General features: G+C 33.5%; 2 protein-coding genes across 2 annotated transcripts; both read left to right on the top strand.

Annotated features, from left to right (window-relative positions):
* Positions 1 to 2,719: 2,719 nt before the first annotated feature.
* On the top strand, positions 2,720 to 10,647 carry LOC129001568 (liver carboxylesterase-like). Its single transcript, XM_054428904.1, has 4 exons — positions 2,720 to 2,824; positions 8,646 to 8,879; positions 9,182 to 9,404; positions 10,487 to 10,647. The coding sequence occupies exons 2-4, from the start codon at positions 8,742 to 8,744 to the stop codon at positions 10,645 to 10,647; spliced, it is 522 nt and encodes a 173-aa protein (XP_054284879.1). The 5' UTR covers positions 2,720 to 2,824; positions 8,646 to 8,741.
* A 10-nt stretch (positions 10,648 to 10,657) lies between these two features.
* Positions 10,658 to 18,077, top strand: LOC129000307 (neuroligin-1-like). The gene is made up of 8 exons (XM_054427269.1): positions 10,658 to 10,749; positions 11,604 to 11,783; positions 12,242 to 12,490; positions 13,047 to 13,251; positions 14,720 to 14,933; positions 15,641 to 15,777; positions 16,666 to 16,769; positions 17,962 to 18,077. The coding sequence occupies exons 1-8, from the start codon at positions 10,689 to 10,691 to the stop codon at positions 18,075 to 18,077; spliced, it is 1,266 nt and encodes a 421-aa protein (XP_054283244.1). The 5' UTR covers positions 10,658 to 10,688.
* The last annotated feature ends 1,562 nt before the right edge of the window (positions 18,078 to 19,639 follow it).

Raw genomic sequence — 19,639 nt, 5'->3', positions numbered from 1 at the left:
ACGCATTTTCAAACGTTTTCAAGTTTCAAAAGCTGTTATCTCAAAAATTTCAAACGGCAACATGGGTTTAATTACAAACCACATTGTAGCCCTTAAAATTAGCTAAAATTTTTGTACTTAATATTTTTTGTATCTTTATTGGTTAAAGAGCTGTAGCGAAATCAGTGTATTTTAATGTTTTATTAAATTGTATTCAACGTGTTTTCTGTTGTAATGTACACGTCTAGGTCTCAATTAAAACTAATTATGTCTAAAAAAATAAAATAGTACCTAGATTGTTAATCTTGGAAGATTAATAAAGGAAAGAACCCAACTGCAAACATTCTTAGTCATTTTACAATTCCATTGCTCTAATAGTGCTTTGAATACAATCTAACTACAACAATTTACAATTTTCTCCATAAGAATAACATGTTAATATTACATTTACAGTATTTGTGAATTTTCTACGAAGCCATTAGGCGCATAAAACACATTTTTGGCAAACGATTTACTCTAAGGTGTGGCAATTACTTGTATGAAAATAGGGTTCAATATTTATTGGTGGAGTTTTTGTAGTAGAATCAAAATAAATGTTTTATTTTAAATGTATAATCCATTGCTGTGCTTGGGTAAGGATTGATTCATTGTATGTGTGGAATAATTAATTATTCGATATCAGTGACACTAACCTAACCAATATCAGCTACAGTGTAGATTCATTTATTACAATCGGAAGTTGGCAGCACTGGTGCCTATAACATCCTGTAATAACATCAACTAGGGTTAATAAATGTGGAGTAATAGTACCAAATCCGACAACAACTGTCCAATTTATACTCTGACTTCTCACCATATGGTTATATAATTGAATAGTTTTGACATCATAAGATGTGGAATTTCCCCTGAACTGGTTTATAACTAATATTGGATGTCACTCGTCGCGGCCTGTAAAATTAAGTTAAAAGTTTGTTTATAAACAGTAAATAAAACCAGCAGTTTTAATACTGTCATGTTAATTTACTGTTTATTATTAAATTATCATAGGCCGTCCATTGGTCGAAAACTTGACCGAAACTATGACGTACAGACTTCTCTATTTTCATCCTACGCTGTATATAAAATATGTCATTGGAATTTCTTCTATTGATTTTCTGTTTATATTTCGTTGTTATTTCGTCACCAGCAAAGCAACCCATTAGGCCTATGTTATTTTTTAAATTTTAATTCATTTTTACTTTCTTCCCCTATACATAGTATACTATGGAGAAAGTATTGTTTTCGTCAACATTTTCGAGTTTGAGTTTTGAGAAGATATATCAAAAATGGCTCGAATGATTATGATAATTTTTTAGTATTTTATATCGCGTCAGATTTTTATATTTTCCCATAAAATTACAAAAAATCGGATTTTGAAAAAACTCCACTTTTGATTAAAATTAATGTGTTATGGTCCTTAAATCCAATTTATGTTTGTTTGTATGTATGTTTGTTTGTCCTTTATGGACTCCGAAACCGCTCGACAAATTGTAATGAAACTTTCAGGCATTATTAAGCATTATTCAAGGATGGTTTGTGTGAAGTTTGGTGCAGATCCGTCAAAAGGGCTCCGCCCCAGTGGCTCTGGAGTTTCCCATGTTAACCTTATGAGTACTCATATTTAAATGGAATTAAATAATCTTAACAGCTGGTTCAACATGGTTCAACTAAGCAATTTGATTCTGTGACGTTCAATAGCATTAAAAAGTTAATAAGTTTACCAACAGGGTGCAGAACGATTATTTTTTTCTAATTTATGACAACAGCTAATTTTCAACCAAAAGGTGAGTGAGCGTAGCGAACGAACTTCAACCTGGAGGCGAGTTAGTGTAGCGAACGAGCTAACCTGAAGGCAAGTGAGAGCAGCGAACGAGCTCCAACCTAAAGGTGAGTGAGCGTAGCGAACGAACTTGAACCAGGATGTTGTAAATGAACAAACATTTGACATAAAACCACATTAGGACAGGACGACGTCTGTCGGGACAGCTAGTTCTAAATAAAATAATGCAACCCCCATTACTGTAACAATTTCGGTTCAAAAGTTATTGCAACTTTTTTGATTTTTTCCTACAAAATTATCATAGTTACTCCCACCGCTTACCCATGATAAAGGTTGTTGACAAGCTTGAGGGAGAAAGTATGTGTCTGATTGCTGATACAGTTTATTCTGCTTATTTTTCAACTTATTTTAAATTATAAATAGATACTCCAAATCTACAGGAGAATATATTTCTAACAGTATGCGTAGATTTTCCCTGTGATGCACACGAGCTGAGAAAAATGTTGTCAAGAAACATGCTTGCCAATTTTTTATAGGATTATATACAGGTAATCTCTGTTTATTATACAATTAGTGTTTATTAATTCCCTTAGAAAAATGATATATCTTTTAACTATACAGTGTTAAAGGCAAAGATTCAATAGACTTTTTATTATTTTACTAGTTAGTAGTAATTCAACTAGGACAAATTGTACTTAATCTTTGCCCTATTTAGTAAAAATATCAAATATCACACATTTTTCTTGAGAATACGTTACATACTGTTTAAAGTTGATTCGGGTTTAGCGGCAATAGTTTCGAGGAGGATCGTTGTACACCCCCTAGCGCTAGTGAAGCAATACTTAAGGGGGGATGAAGTGTACCTGCTTTAGTTGGAGCGCGTTTCTTGTTTCATAAACAACCTTTATGCATTTGTTGTAAGTAGTTACGACGTTCTAGGATTTATTTTAGTTCATGGAACGTTTATAGGAGGACTTGAAGTGCAGATATTTATCGATTTAGTTATGCTTCCACCAAAGCTTTCAGGTAAGTGTTTATGTTTTTAAAGAGAAAAAAATGTAAACATCTAAAAACCAGTTTGTAATTTTAAACTACACACAGGTTTTATGAATTACTTGAATGTGAGATACTTAGGAACCATAAATAGCTATGAGTCTGTATTGAAAACAACATTTTGTGATAAGTAGTAGAAATGTTGGATATGGAACTGGACTACTGATTACGTTGGCGGAATTTATTTCCTCACCCTAGTATATTTTTAATTAATTAGACCGTAGCAGATCTACAAGAAATTGACAGGGAAACAAGAAACTGATTGGTTGAATTGTAATTGCCAATCAGTTTGCTTACAAGGTTGGACGTTAACTAACTATAGATAATGATTTAAATACGTTCAAAGTTTTCAAGCACCATTGAACTTTCTTTATCGTATCAAAATTGGTGTACTGTAAATAGTTTTTTTCCGAGAGTAAAGCTATATTTTGTGAATCATTCTTCAATAGTTTCAAAAATGAGTGTTTTATATTGTCAGCAACCTACAGTAATGACTCATTAGGATACGTTAAATACCATATATAGACCTATTTTGTTTAAAGAACAAGTGAAACACTAATAACTGCCTTAAATTGTGAAATCTGTCTAATTAATTGTTTTTGATTATCTATCTATATATTAATAGGCAAGCATGTTTCTTTAAAACCTTTTTTCTCAGCTCGTGTGCATCGTAGGGAAAATCTACGCATACTGTTAGAAAGCTATTTTCCTGTAGGTGTGCAGAATCCCTTTATAAATTAAAATAGGCTCAAAAATAAGCACAAAAAATGAATTTAAAATTTTGAAAAATTTAACATGGATATTATGAGTTGCCATGCTGGTGACGAAATAACAACGAAATATAAACAGAAAATCAAAACAAATGGAAGAAACTCCAATCACATGTTCTATTCAAAGTGTGGAATGAAAATAAAGAAGTCTGTACATTAAATATTTTTGGTCGAGTTTCGACCACTGGACGACCTCTAGTATTTATAGTTTGATGAATTTATCTTTTTAACATTCAGATAAATAAAACATTATATCAGGAATTACATGTGGCTTTTGAAGTAAAATAAATACAATTAAAATTATGTTACGAAAAGGTTGCAAATATCGATTCCTTCATAGCTTTATGCTCAATTCAAAGAACTAAACTTCGAGTTTCATGAATAATCATGTGTTACGGTTATAATATAGAAATAAAAAAATGTATATAAGCAATTTTGCAGTTCTGCTTATTTACATTGAAATGTCAACGAAAAGCTAAACATTGTGAGTGTTCTCATGCCTCCATGGAGGCCAATATTAATATTTAATTTTGAAAATCCGAGAACTCAGGGAAGTAAGTAGGCCCATGACATTCCTAGATATGGGGACCATATTTGTGCATAATTTTGGCTTTATCGGTTTAGTATTTTAGTCGTGACAGCTGCCCAGATAGACAGACAGACGGGTCCCACCTCAATTTTATAATGGTATAGATGGATTATATCTTATCAGACCGTTAACATTTAATACGCCGTTTAATTCTCAATTGATTCTAGAGTTGAAGATAATAATTATCAGTTGCTTCTAGCTGTGTGACAGGACTTGGCTATCAATGGTTCATTACAAGTTCTTTAATATTACATGTTGCATGATTATCTTATCATTGATTGACACAACGTAAAATAAACATACCACTCCGTAAATTACTTTCTTCTATCACAAAAGGCGGTGCAAAGTGACTCAATGTAGCATTAGAGTTAAGTCCGTTGCTGACATTTGGAATATCCAATCGAAAACGTCCTCCTCTCCCATCCAACGTATCTATATATTTTATCATAACTCCACGTCCCATAAGCACAGAAAATACTTAAGTATTACATGAACCTAAAACTAAGCTATTGAAATGCCTTAACATTCTTTAAATGATGTATTAGAACTATAAAGACAATCTCTTTGTTTTAAGTTCATTGTTGGTGATGGTGAGTTAATGTTGTTTAAAGGTTGATTGCGGACATTTTCCATCAGAATGGTATAAAACAGTACACAACGTTTCGGGATCTGGAATCTGATCCCGTCCTCAGGTGAAAAACTTAAGTAACACATTACAACTAACAATAAACAAAAGCCCAACATAAGTTGGTATACACTACAGAGAGTATACAGTGAATGTATTATATGAATGCTACTTTCCGTATTGTATTCCAACTTAGGTTGGGCTTTTGTGTATTGTTAGTAGTAATGTGTCAGTTAAGTTTTTTCACCTAAGGACGGGTTTAGATCCCTGATCCCGAAACGTTAGGAATTGTTTTTTTCTATTGTGATGGAAAGTGTCCGCAATAAACCTTTGATAAACAAAAACAATCTGTTGAACAACTCCAATAAGTGTTAATTTGGTTGTTTTCAGTTACTTATTTTGGATATCTCTAAATGGTATACTGATAATATACAAATTGATGGAGTAATATTAAGGCCTTATTGAAAGTTAAAATTCTGAAATTGATGCAAAAGTTCGTAATAATAATTTTATAATTACGAATAAAATATACTGAATACAATAAAGGGGTTCTCTGTGACATCCTGTTTCCAGCGGTCCTACTTAACCGACTTTTATGATTAAGGTGTCATTTACAAGCTTATGATGTAGTGGAGAGGGGATTTGTAATTAAAAAGGTAATTTTTTTATGTGTCGCCCGCCCCCTTGCTATTAATTTATTTATAGAGTCCATTTTTCAATGATCAAGTGACTTGACGACCAACTTTATTTATAAGGGTTTAGAAGTTTAACCACAGGCATGTTCTAAACAAGGGACTAAACTGATTATTAAATAGTATTGCAAAGGGGTTTCATCCTACCTTTTTAACAAATGTAGTCTAATTGGGCTAGGAAAATCACTCTTTATAGTATTGATCCAAAAGAAATTTTTTTTATTAGTAGTGCTATTTACATAATAACTGTTCCAAATAAACTTCTTGGAAAGGTAAATAGGTATTGCACTGGATCCATTTTGCCTTGGAAACAAGTTTTGGAGCCTATAAAAAAGTGCAATTTGCGCATCGATCCTCTCGTTGCTATAAATAAATATATATATATATATATATATATATATATATATTTAAATCAGTATTTGGATAAGACTTATACTGCATAAGTAGGTCATATCTGGTATGGTGGTTAGCGAACGCCTTTTGCTTTGAGGCTTCAGTTGAAATCACCACTTTGTGGCTTGGATCCTTACTGCCCCCCCCCCTCACTAACCTCACCCACCTAGTGGGGATGGTAAAATAAGTCCTGTAAGTACACAGTCAATGGTTTTATCAGGATGGTATACCCTTTGGTTTGTATCTCTTTGACATTGTAATGTAGTGAGAACAAAACGAATTTGATTGTTAAAAACTTCATAGTATCTGGTGTTTCAATTAGACTATAAGATAACAAGTTGTTCTTTCCTTTTAACTATAAAAGTATTACAAAAGTCAATCTATTTTATAGCAAAATATTTAATATCTTAAATGTAACAAATGTCAAAAGAAGTTGTCGGAAACGAACGAAGATAAACTGTATAAGATAAAGCTTCTTTTCTCATTTCTGTCTCTGGAATGAAAGGTAACCTAAATATCTTGTCTACTGCTTGTAATATTGTGTTTTACAATTTAATATCCTTGTTTTATTGTGTACCTGTTACGTTCTGCAATGTAATATCGTATATAACTTTGCATTGTTTCTAATAAGACCTAATGTTTAGTGTTTTCCAGTTTTTTATAGGAATTTCAATCTGCATCTAGGATATTCCTGACACTAGCATCTTAGCCTTAAATAAATAAATATATAAATAAATAAATAAAAAATAAGGTCTATATTCATGAGCGAATTTCAGTAACAATACTGTTTTACAAAGTGACTCAAAGTCAGGACTAAAACCAAACAAAAATTCTTAACACTACAAAACAAAATAAAAATTGTATTACAAACTCTTCAGGCGAGTTTTAAATTTTTTGCAAGACAGTGCTTTTAGTGTACAAGGATGTGCATTGTACTGAGCCGGCCCCAAGTAAGAAAACCCCTTTCTACCAGCATCAAGAACAACCCTTGGTATGTCAAGCACAACCCCTTCACATTTTAAAATCAACAGCCTACAGTCCTACTGCCCCATGGCATAACACGAGGTTCTAAGTTGGCAACACGGATTTATTTATTAAGCATTACATTTTATACATTAAAATGTATCTGTAAATTTTCATAATTACTGAACTACATATTTAGTATATTGTACAGGCAATACTATGACATTAGTTTTTATTTAAATGTAAGTGAATGAAATAATGAATGAATTATTTATTCCGTTAAATTTGCTACAAAGTACAATGTTTACATTTTTACTATAATATTAAGTTTACAAAAAAAAATCAAGAACAGAAAACATTTACAAAGTTGTGAACTTAATGTTGAATTATACAAAACTAGCTTACGAACATAATAACTTATAACTTTATAGCTAGTTATAATTAATTGGTCTAATGGAATCAGCAGGCATAGACGAACTCTGCCTGTGCGACTGCTGGATTGCATATAGAGTTTAATGACCTGTTGATTGGGAATCTAAACGGAGATTAAATAAAAAACGGAAAAAAAATTTTTTGAATTTTTCTTGGAGATGAATGATATGAAATTGACACGAAATGAGTGATAGATAATTTATGTGGGAGCAAATTACAGTTGTGTTGTGTCCATACAGTTGTGTCGGCCAGGAGCTGTGCGCACGGCTGTCGGCTGGGGGGTTGGTGGGGGAGGGACAGCACAGCAAGGGTCAGGTCAAACACGCCGGTAATCAGCTGAGATGATAACTTCGGCCTCGCCCGTTCCTAGATTTAGTAGGAATTCTTTAACACTGATTTTAAATAAGTTGAGAGAAGGTGAATCAAAGATGGCTAAGTCATTAAAATAAGAGCCGATGTTACGAAACAGTAAATGAGAAATGTAAAAGGAGTTAGTTGAAAAAAAAGAAAGAAGGTAGGTAACACCATAATTATGTTAAATGTTTGCTAAATGCTGAGACTTGGAACAAAGTAACGTAAGTAGTTTCAAAATCTAAAAATATTGACGCTTAAAATTTTAGAGTTACAAGTTAGACCATGAGAAAATTTAGTAGATATGTTATGGTTCAAAACTGGACCCAGCTATGTTTGATAATTGGACTTATAAATCAACTTGACCAAAGATACAACCGTGTATCTAGTGAAAATGCTGCAAATATAACCTTACTCCATTCTACCATTACAATATACAGAGCATTAGATGCTTTTCAGTTTCCAAAAACAAAAGTAGGCCTATACTTGCTCATTTTCACTATTTTAAATTGTACAAGTTTAAGTTACTAAAAAGATTTACTACAGGTTTACTAAAAGACGTCAACATAAAGTTTATTTCACGAAAAATATATTATAGCTACAAAGATATCAATTGCACACCATCATAAAGTTTATATTGATAGCTATTATACCCTACTCTTAGGCCTACGTTCTTTGGCCCATAGCCCAAGCTATGGCCAACACATAGGCCTAAGAGCAGGCTATCGTGAATGAAAACTGTAAGTTCTGGTGTAGCAGTACGTTTTTACCCAAATTACAAGTTGGTACCTTACGACTCAATGCGTTTAGGCTATACTTGACTAACAGGATAGGTAATCTATAAGTTGTACTGCACTTCATAACTAAGTAGGTGAGTGGATACAGTCCTTAGCAACATGTTTATTCAGGAGGAAACAGAAAACATGTATTACACCTCTTTCGATCTCACAGCATTCAATAACGTAACGTTTTGTTACAGGAAAATACTCAAGGTGGTCCAGCCTGAAAAATCTTTGCCATTTAAATACGTCAGCTGTGTACCGTAAGAATTGACCACAGAAACATGTGACTCACGATGACTAGTACGGCACAAGGCTATTGGACCCTCGTCTTCTATACTCTGTTGGGACTGATGCCCAGGGGACTAGGGAGGGTCGTGATGACGTCACAAGGTCCAGTGTCCGGACTTGTTGTCACTGGAGCAGACGTCGAGGTATGGACAGCTGGAATAATATATATTTATTGGAATAAATTATACCAGTGCTAAGAATAAGAGAATATTGGATTTATTTTGCGGTTATTATAGGTTTCGGCTATCACCTTAGAATATAAGATAACAAGTTTTTCTTTGTACTACTTAGCAGACGATATTTCGCAGATGAAACCGATTCTGTTTACATACCTAGTATCAAACCTACCATGAAACATAATTTGGAATCTCATTTTAGTTCTTATAAAGCTTATCGTTCAATCATAAAACAACTCAAGTATTTTAAATTGTGAAATGTATCTTAGATGTTTCGAGGGTTGCCGTACGCCAAGGTCGTGAGGTTCTCCCCTCCAGAAGCTCTCCATCCGAGGTCGCGAGTGAGGCCGGCGACTGCCTTCAGTCCAGCGTGTCCTCAGACGTTGGCCTCGGAGACCAACAGAGGTATGCAGCATCTACAGGCAGCTTCAGCCTCCTTGCGAGCTCAGAGCGAAGACTGCCTGACTCTCAACATCTACGCACCATTGCAAGGTGGGTGGGTGGAGATTGTGAGCACTTCAACACGGGAAGTGTTTACTGTATATTCGATTGTTGTCTAGGGTCTGGGTTACAGTTGTCTAGGTAATGGTTTACCTACATAACGTCATAGGTTGCTATAGTGACAAATAATTGGTTTAGGGTATACAAAGAGTAAAACATAACCACTTAATTAAAAGTTGCCACACTTCGTTTTAAATTGCACACCAATATGAATATGAAAAAAAAATATTAAAGGTTATTAGGTCGTCAGAAAAGTTTAATAAAAAAGTAGACAAGAATTTAAAAATTGACACGATCAAAGTGAAAGTCTTTACTGGTGGCCAAGGTAGTCTTGGTATCTTCTCCCTGTTTCATAACAGTAGAACGGTTGACATACAAATATAGTAATAGCTTTTACTCTTTGTAGGCCTGTTGATGATTCAACCTGAAACTAGTTTCCACTAAAACCATGATTACTTCATGCAGATTTTTACATCTATTTAATTTACATTAATCACTGGTTTTGGTTTAAATTGTGTCATCGTATGTAGCTAGGAGATCTCGTGTCTTGTGTTCCAGTGTTCAAAAGGAGTCATTCGTTGACCACTTTAGTACAAGTGTGACTTGTAAAAACTGTTTTTTCTAGTCACTAACATTTAATGATTAAATTAATAGTGTAAAAATCAGAATGCCAATTTCACAATGAAGAGAAAAGTTGAGTGGCATTCCAATAATTTTCAATTGGAAGCAATTTTAATTATACTTATGTTCCTGACAACTAGCACGGAGGTAATCAAACAATATGCCTATATAAACTACAACTTCATAAATGTCTATGCCATTCAAGTATTAATTAAGATACGCATAGTTTATTTTTCATTTAATTTGACAATTTCAAAGTACTGTTACTTGTTTAGTGATTGCAATACATATAAAAATATAAGTTAATGATCAGAACATTAATGACCACTAAACATTTCCTTCTAGGGAATATGTAGTAAGGGTGGTGAAAATATCTATATCTCTTCGTATGTATTTATACAAATTTCATTTATTAAAGTGAATCCCTTCAACTTAAAACTGGCTTTTCACAGCTTCAACAAAATCCAGACACCCTGTGATGGTGTTTGTGGACGGTGAAGGATTTCAATGGGGAGGAGGACACTTGTACGACGGTACGATGCTCGCTAGTAGAGGGAGAATAGTCGTGGTGACAGTCAACTACAGATTGGGAGTACTAGGTAAGTTGCATTAGTGACATTTCAATGGGGAGGAGTACACTTGTACGACGGTACGATGCTTGCTAGTAGAGGGAGAATAGTCGTGGTGACAGTCAACTACAGATTGGGAGTACTAGGTAAGTTGCATTAGTGACATTCACTATTAGCTTACTAGACTGCCCGCTCTATGACACAATAAGAGACCAAAACTATGTACTGCGCGGCGATGAGGACCACGTAGTTATCGTCTCGTCTGAGGAGATCGCAGCACTAGTCATCAATTCTTCAAGCGTGGTTCACAAAAGTTGTGGTCCCACCTGGCTCTCCGTAATAACCCATAACTGTGTTTTTTTAGCCTACCAATGCAATAGCCCTTATTGTTATAGCGTCTTCATGATGGATTATGATAGAATCTTCACTATTGTGACGCTAATATGCGTATTTATCGCATGACATGATATTTTTGTATCATAACACTTTTATCTATAAGTTTTGTCATTTTTCTCTATGTTTTTAATGTGGATTGAAAGTAGGGTATAGTTTAAATAGTACAATAAAAGTAAGAATAATATTATTTTTGTATGCTGTTAATCTAACTAACTGCTGTTATCTATCTATTGATAAATACGTTTTTATTTTTCGCAATAGCTACGTAGACACGAGTGAGTTTCATCCTTTATCAGCATATTATATTATTGATTAATACTAATATAAAACCAATTTGATAAAAAGTGTAATGGGTATTAATATTACAGTTATATAATATTGTAGTTACCCACACATGAAATATGATATCATTAAAAGCCCTTTACATGCTTTAAAGGAATATGTTACGTTATTTGTAAGGATTTTCAATTACCATGTTTACTGTTATCCTTTGAGACACTATATCATCAACAGGAAAATTATCCAAAACATACTAGAACTTTGTAGAATACTTGAAGATTACAGTAGTCACAAAGAACTAATACTCCATCACACTGATTTCTAGGTTTTCTGCCCATCGGGCGACATAGCAACCTTGGACTGCAGGACTTGGTGGCGGCGCTTCGTTGGGTGAAAGAGAACATCGTTGGGTTTGGAGGTGACCCAGAGGCGGTTACCCTAGCAGGCCATGGGAGCGGGGCAGAGTGCGTCCACTGGCTGATGATGTCACCGTCCGTTCAGTATGGTAATATCTTGTCTTCAAGGATTGTCTTGGTGGTTGTGTGGTAATGCTCACCTGAGGGCAACTAGTCCTATCCAAAGTAGGGTCGATACTGGACCCTGGACCCAGATGTCATTTGTCAAAGGGCTATCAGTTAATGATGATTGATGGTAAAAACCCAGGGTTTTATACTGATCCAATACAAACATATATAAAATGCTGTTGGGGAAAACACAACAGCAAAATGTTAAAAATAAAATAGAAAACATACGTGGAATGGGTTTTAACACATAAAACATGGGATATTCGTGTGATAAAAGACGTTTGGTCTAACTACTTATTTAGTTTGAATATGACTTGGATTTTTGGAGGTGGGCCATGAAATTCAAAATCATGTTAAAAAGTGCGTGACATCACCCTGGTCATGTGTACAGGAGGTTTCACTCGGTATACACAGCATTGATAATTCCAGTCTTCCTTAGGTTCTCTGTTCCACCGCGTAATCATGATGTCCGGGGCTGCCCACCCTCCAGTCAGAAACCCCCAGGAGGTCGTCTTCGCCACAGCCCGTCACCTCAACTGTCCTCTGGACCATCGGCTGACACACTGTCTGCGGGAGACTCCTCTAGAGTCACTGCTGTCTGTACCTGTGGCTGTTTCCACGTTTGCCACACCCTTCGGTCCGGTGGAGGACGGGGTGGTAGTGGTCAGCAGCCAAAACTATTTCCGAGGTAATTTTTTGTTATTTCTTACCAATGAGATGCAAAAGTATTTTTACGAAAAAGCTAACTGTAAATTTGGACAATAATCTCAAGAATTTGGATTGATCAAAACCAATTTAAAAACAGGTTTTTTGTAAAAGAGGACGTTTTAATTTAGGAAAAATACTGTACTGGAATACTTTTGAGTAAAATATGTTAAATTGTTTTACTCTAGTATAGTTGACTAAATATGGGGCTCTCCTTGATATATAAGAAGATTATAATAAAATAGGTCATTGAATAAACTAGATTTAACAACACAATTTGATGTTTTATGGTTGACAATAACAAACCTTCTTACCAAACTAAATTTAATTTCTTAAACAGTTCAATAATGGGGCTGGTAGTTAAGATGTATAATAAAGTAGAAGCTTAGCCAAAGTTATTACCAAAGATACATTAGATTTTTGATTAAATGATTAGTGATTATTCATGGCACGTCAGTCTGTATGCACTAAAAATGATTAAACTTATGTGTTATGTTACTTGAGTCAAAATTGTGTAAATTATGTTTTACTTTTTACAGAAAAGTCTCACCGCATGAAGAACCACCATTTGCGTAGGTCTTCTAGAGAAGAAAACTTGACCAGGGGCTCTAAAAAATACGATATGCTATTCGGTCTGGTCAGGGCAGAGGCGTTATTCTATTTCTCAGAGTATGACCTACTTTTTGGAATAGAAAATGATAAGAAGATCCATCTACTTGAATCTTTTGTCAATGAAACTTACAGGTGAATTTAATTGGTATATTAGCCTTACAAACTTAAATGATTTATTTGTTTTATGGCAGGACATAAAAATGGTGAGGAAAAGCCTTAAAAAAGTTCATGCCGATGGCAATTCTTCGAAGATTTCGCAAATGGAAAGTATCCTGTTTGACTCGCATCAATGTGTATCTCGTGGGTGGAAGGGTGCGACCCCCGCGGGCAGGTTTGGTCATTTAGAACGCATAATTGGTAGCTATCGTGATCATTTCGAGAGAAACCATCTACGCGGCGTTTATCGGCAATGCCCATTGAATCGTACGTTCGTTTTTTTTATTCGTTGAGTTAAATACTACCATTGACTGGTATATAGTCAATGATACTACCCACTGACATATATCTTCCCCAGAAGAAGCCAATATTATTGATATGACTAACATATTTATGCAGTTTCTAATCACTGTCGCTACGTATGCTAGGTACCACTGCCAGAAAGTTGGGAAAACTGCCCAAGGAAGTTCCTACACTTGGAACTAGTATTACATTTGTATTCCATTCAATTTATTCTATCAATGCTAATGCCCTACCCAAAGGTTAACGAAACGGATATTAATATAGATTCTAATGTGTACATGTCTATCCCAATGTCCGATGTATTAAACATTGTACAAGTGTACTTGTAATCTACAAACTTTAAACTTTGTACGTTTATTATTAGATTAGATATATTACTTTTTTTATTCGTCACACCGTGCTTAACATATAATAATTATTATAATTATTTTTTTTGTAATATTCTTTAACTTATTTAAGCAAGTTTTTAATAGTTATAGATAAAAGATTAATTAATTATATAACAATCAATTATAACAGTAGCCTACTAATCTAATGGAAATTAAATAATCTATATTCAAATACTAGTATCCTCTCCAACTACCAGAAAAACAATTCAGCTACTTGAGGCCTAAACAGATTAACAGAATCATATTATACTGTAGCATCAAAAATATTTAAAGTATTAATTGTGACCATTGCACCTGTCGGCTACTCTTTCACCACTTGAAAACACTCTTAATCAACAAGCACGGTTAGCTCAGAGGTAAGGCGTGAGGCTCACATGTTGAAGGTACCGGGTTCGAGACCCGTCCCGGCCAAAAATTTTATTTCGTTTTATTTTCAAAATAAGTTTTTATGAACTATCTAATCAATTTACTCAACTCATAATTATGCTTTGCATACAAAATCTTTATTATTTTGTGTTTTTTATGTTTATGCCCAATGGGATGGTTGGCCCTTCCGCAAAAATTGGTTGGTTTGCCAACCGTAAGACTGAGTGCCAAAACATACCGTTGGCCAACGATCGACAGAAACGTTGGGCCAACGATTTTTGCTACTTGGGTCTACTCAGATACCCAGCTACATAATCTTGTGATATTTTTATGTTAGGCCAAGAACAAAGGCGTGCACCTTAAATATTGGAATAAACCTATTCCAGATATCACACAGCGGAGATACTAGCTACTCTAGTCAATGAGTATACTAGTTGGGAGCGTCCGGTACAACACCCCGCTAACATACTACGAGACACAGAGGAAGCTTTGAGCGATGGCCGTGTGGCAGCGCCACTGGTGCGAGCGGCGGAGGCGCATTCTGGCGGTAGCTACATGTACCTCTTCTCCCACCAGACGAGAGCCAGCGACTACTCCAAGGTTAGTCTAGTCCTTTTCCATTGATCTCTATTACTACTGTAGCCAACAACTGGTATAACGGGCTCAAATAAATTGCCATTGTATCAATTTTATACATTTACCGAATATTGCAAATTATACTACTTTCGCTCCGTTTAGTCATAATATGTTGATTTAGAATCAATATAACGAAGATATGAAGTTGTTATATGTGGTCTCATATTATACATCTTATATTTCAATTTTTGTTTTTCGTTTATCATTATCAATTGAGATTGGGACGTCACCTATGTGCGTATTTTAAATTTTAACCCAAATGTGAGTGATGGATGAGTGTAGAATGGAGATTATCTGTGTAGCTTTGTAGCTTATTTGTTTCATCAGTCATGATCATTTATTTAATGCCCAATCATCAGGGTCAGCTGAGTCCAGTTTCGAACCATCAAAAAGCTACTGGCTTTTATCAAAGTTGATCAAAGAGTCGTTTGGTCAAAGAGGTCTACAGTCTACAGTTATGTTTAAAAAATGCTTATGTACAGCTTATCTCTAACATTCAACGATGCAGTCAAACGTAAGAAATATATTAAATTACCCAATAAGACTTCTCTTTATCTCTTCTCTTTTGATAAACGTAAAAACTTTTCTATAGTACAATGAATATATTATTTTGTATTTTACTGTAAACTAAATAACTTGCTCATTTTCCAATTTACTGTACGATTTTGCAGCAGTTAGGCAGTATCCACGGGGAGGAGCTTTGCTACTTGTTCCCCAACTCTGACTTTCTCAGCCGCAACCTAACCAAGGCTGAACTTCATCTTTCCCAGACCTTCGTCTCGTATGTGGCCAACTTTGTCAAGACTGGGTAAGTTTCGGTGTATTAAGTGAACTTAACATGTGCTAAGCTATTGAGATATATGACTAGCTGCTGCCCGTGTTCCTCAACGGAAATAGTGCGCTTAACAGAATAATGCGGTTATTTAGATCTGCCTTGTAAAATAGTTATTTATTTTAAAAACAAAGCTTATTTTTACTTAGGGGGTTAAAATTATTTTCTTTGAATTCGAGTAAGGAATTTAATTTTCCTAGCCAATCTACAAAGGTGTATGTGTGTTTCAAACTACCGTGGCTATATAATTTGTTTTTAAAGTGTATACCTTCTTACATTTAAAAAATCTAAATATATTTAAAATAAATATAGTCTATTTAGGCTACGATGGACTTGGAGTGCTACATTTTTCCTAATTTGTATACTAAAAAACATGATATTTTATATTTTTGTTGTTGGATCCTTTTATAAAATATGTTACCAAGTTGTTAGGGAATTTAAAATGCTAAATAAAACTTGTCTTGGTATTTTTTCATGAAATTTATTATTTATTTGTAATTTAAGATATTTAACTTAAAACAGCAGTCATTTTGAAATTTAAAATTGGGCCAACTTAATATTATTGATAAAATAGGCGTCTTTTACTTAAAATAGACACCCAGTTCAATTGAGATCGGTTCTAAAATTGAAATATAAAAATATTTATGTAAAATACTAAACGCCTCTAGAAAAATTCACTAAAATGTGCAAATATATCCCTTTTATCTAGGTGTTTTGAAGTCAAGTAGTGTCAGACTTAGTAGTAGCACTTGACATAAATATTTAATAACTTCCACAACTCATATTTCCATTCAGACTACTGAGCTTATATTTTACTATTCATCCAAATTTCTTAGCCAATTTAATTATAAAACTTTTTTGCAGCGATCCCAACAGAGCAGACCATCAGAATCATTCGAAGCACAGAAGATCTCACCGATTGGCCTGGCTACCCTATGACAAGCTTCACAAGAGGTATATGATGTTAGGTGAGTATTTATAAAGAAAAATGACTTGTAAAAGGAAAAAAGGTCAAGTTACATCAGCTTACTCCCATTTATTACAATGAATTTAATACTGAGAATTTATTGAATAACTGTTGTTAAGTAAATGTGGGTTGGACCTCAACATACCTAAAGCCATTAAAATCCCTTACCTTTGGTAAATTTGGTAGGATAGGTTACGAATTAAAGTAAATTTGATTAGTATTACAATATTGATGTGGTCTATAAATATTTGCAAAGAAAAATGATATCCAAGCATTGCTACAAATTCATTTTCAAAATATTTTGTTTATAATTTTATTTAAAACCTCTTTCTACAGAAGCTGAAAGAATAGAATAACACAAAGATACTTACAAAGAAAGAACCTGCTCTCTTTTCACCAAAGTGAATGAATAATAGCCGTTTTTGTCTCTTCCCGTAATCACATATTTTCTTTCATGCATTATTCTAAAGCCTTTTAAGCTTAGGCCTATTATTTCTATAAACATTGTATTCAAGGGATACAATGAACAATATGCTTCTTATAAATTATTAAATGAATTAGTGTGTTAATCTAACACATTTTTAAATATTTTATTCAACTATACACAATATCCCTTACATGAATTGTACGCAAAAGTATTTTCTGAAATGGGCAACAATTATGACCACAATGTCATAATTTTCACTGAATTTTTCCAAACTTATTTTATTGTACGTTTATATTCAAAAACATTTTTATCAAAATATTTTAGAGAAATAAAAAGACGATTTTCGTTTCGTTGACACATATCATGTTTGTATCTATTTAATGTCATTAGTTCGTTACAAATGTATGAATTTGTGTTAAAGAATTAGTGTTGACAATCTATGAAAAAAATACTATAAACCCAAATACAATAAAAGTTTATTGCATCTATGAACTTAAGAAGGGTTTGTTTTCATGGACAACGTTAGTTAGTAACCCGACCAGGGTAGCCCGCATCCTTACAAAAAACGTGTATGCCAATAAATACGTTTTTAAAATAATTATTGAAAATCATTATTTTTTTTTACAAGATTTGTAAGAAGTAGGTCACGTTTCAGTTTTAATAACTCTTGCAGCTTAAAAATGCAGTGGGTGTGTTACCCTAGTGATATTGTCTTGTGTGTGTTTGAGGATTGATATTGTTTATCTAAGTTTAAATTTTGTTTCAGACACCAGATCAAAGATGAAAGACCATTACAGGGCTCATCGTCTTTCCTTTTGGCTGAATTTGGTTCCGCAGTTGCAACAATCAGATGATAATCAGCTGGAGAACAATGCCAGCTGACAGGACAAAACAGCTGATCGTCAAAGCTAAAAGAATGCATGCCAGACATGTATTGTCAATAACTTGACAGTAACGTGTTTATGAATGTCGGCACTTAAATAAATCGATCGGAAATACATTCTAACATGGTTCTTCTACTTCAACGATAAACGAACTGAGCAAGAAGACATTAAAACAGCATAAACAGCGCAATTGAGTGATCCAAAGCAAAAGAGAAAGATTTGAACCTGTACAAGATTTGATTCACAAAATAATATATTTTACTAAATGTTGATAAGTAAAAAAGTTTAAGGCTATCCAACAGCCTTGAAATAATGTTGAGGGAATTTATATTTTTTATTTGTTGGCTCCTTGGATAATGAAGCCAAGATTTTGATATTTTATATGAGCAATTAATTTACATAGTTAAACATCTTTAGAATTTTTTTAGCCAACATTGTAATTTCTTGTCAACTTAAGCTTGGTAAGCAGCCCTTTTGGGTATTTTTAAGCTTTAGTCCAGTGGAATGGTTTATTGAGTTCATGAGTTAATTGTAGCTGGAATCTATCTTATTTATCTGCCCAATTTTCACTCAAATGCTCTCCTACCTATTGCCCATGGTACATAAAGAGTATTTAATTGTAATAACTTTGTTTATGAGTATTTCATTCGAAACGGGATGGCTTGATAAGTTTATTTACAATACATTGTCGTATGAAAGTGGTCTTCCTAAATAAATTTATTGACAATTTAATATCAATTTTGTTCTTCTTTTAACCTATCTTCTTCAGTATGAAAATTTATACAATATAAAGGATTAATATCAGTAACAAAAATCATCACCACATTACACATTTCTAACCATTGAGTGTTATCATATTCTTATTATAGAAATAATAGATATTCTTGGATAGAACATAACAATACTGAAATATTAGTGGCATAAAAAAAGTTCTCAGTAATATTCTGAACAAATTGAACACTATTACTTAACTTGATTATTTTAACAAATGTTTATTTTACTGTGTTTTGTAGGTTCCCGGTAAATACGTGTTTATCTGGATTAATATATTAAACTTATTTTATTAATATAATTATAGATCAGCCAAAACACAGTAAGTTAGAAAATTTGAAAGAAATGTGTAAAAACTAAATATTGTCATGACCAAAAACATTTGTTTTCTTTATCTAATAAAAGCTAATTTTTAATGAGCTGAAATAATTTAGAAGAATCTAGAATTTTTATTGCCGTTTGACGATGAATAATCTAGTTTATTTAATCCCATGGTCCAAAAGTCGTTACACATGAGCTTGTGTCAAAATATTCACTTAAACCTTATAAATGAAATATACCATTGTGCAAATGGTAATACTAAACATAATTACGTTAGAATTCAGAACTCCATTTGCTAAATTTACCCTTACGGTAGGGGAAAACAACACAAAATTATATGACATTAGATAATCCTTTAACATGTAAAATCCCTTCTGGCAGTTTTAATCTTTTACTTTAAGCTCCACAAAGAGCTCAAAACTTTGAGATTAAAGGCTTAAGCGTTTCAATATCATCATGGTTTTTATT

Source organism: Macrosteles quadrilineatus, unplaced genomic scaffold, assembly GCF_028750875.1.
Source record: "Macrosteles quadrilineatus isolate MER2022 unplaced genomic scaffold, UCM_ALF_1.0 Scaffold_8__2_contigs__length_117827958, whole genome shotgun sequence".
Taxonomy (NCBI): domain Eukaryota; kingdom Metazoa; phylum Arthropoda; class Insecta; order Hemiptera; family Cicadellidae; genus Macrosteles; species Macrosteles quadrilineatus.
The sequence above is the reverse complement of the archived record's forward strand: the minus strand, read 5'-3'. Positions and strand labels throughout refer to the sequence as shown.

What these genes read in the sequence shown, in the direction of transcription:
- LOC129000307 (XM_054427269.1), top strand. Translation starts at nt 10,689, where the DNA reads ATGCTTGCTAGTAGAGGGAGAATAGTCGTGGTGACAGTCAACTACAGA. An exon ending in GAGCCAGCGACTACTCCAAG is followed by an intron (nt 14,934 to 15,640) that starts GTTAGTCTAGTC and finishes ACGATTTTGCAG; the next exon opens with CAGTTAGGCAGTATCCACGG. An exon ending in GCCAACTTTGTCAAGACTGG is followed by an intron (nt 15,778 to 16,665) that starts GTAAGTTTCGGT and finishes ACTTTTTTGCAG; the next exon opens with CGATCCCAACAGAGCAGACC.
- LOC129001568 (XM_054428904.1), top strand. Translation starts at nt 8,742, where the DNA reads ATGACTAGTACGGCACAAGGCTATTGGACCCTCGTCTTCTATACTCTG. An exon ending in TCACTGGAGCAGACGTCGAG is followed by an intron (nt 8,880 to 9,181) that starts GTATGGACAGCT and finishes AATGTATCTTAG; the next exon opens with ATGTTTCGAGGGTTGCCGTA. An exon ending in CATCTACGCACCATTGCAAG is followed by an intron (nt 9,405 to 10,486) that starts GTGGGTGGGTGG and finishes GGCTTTTCACAG; the next exon opens with CTTCAACAAAATCCAGACAC.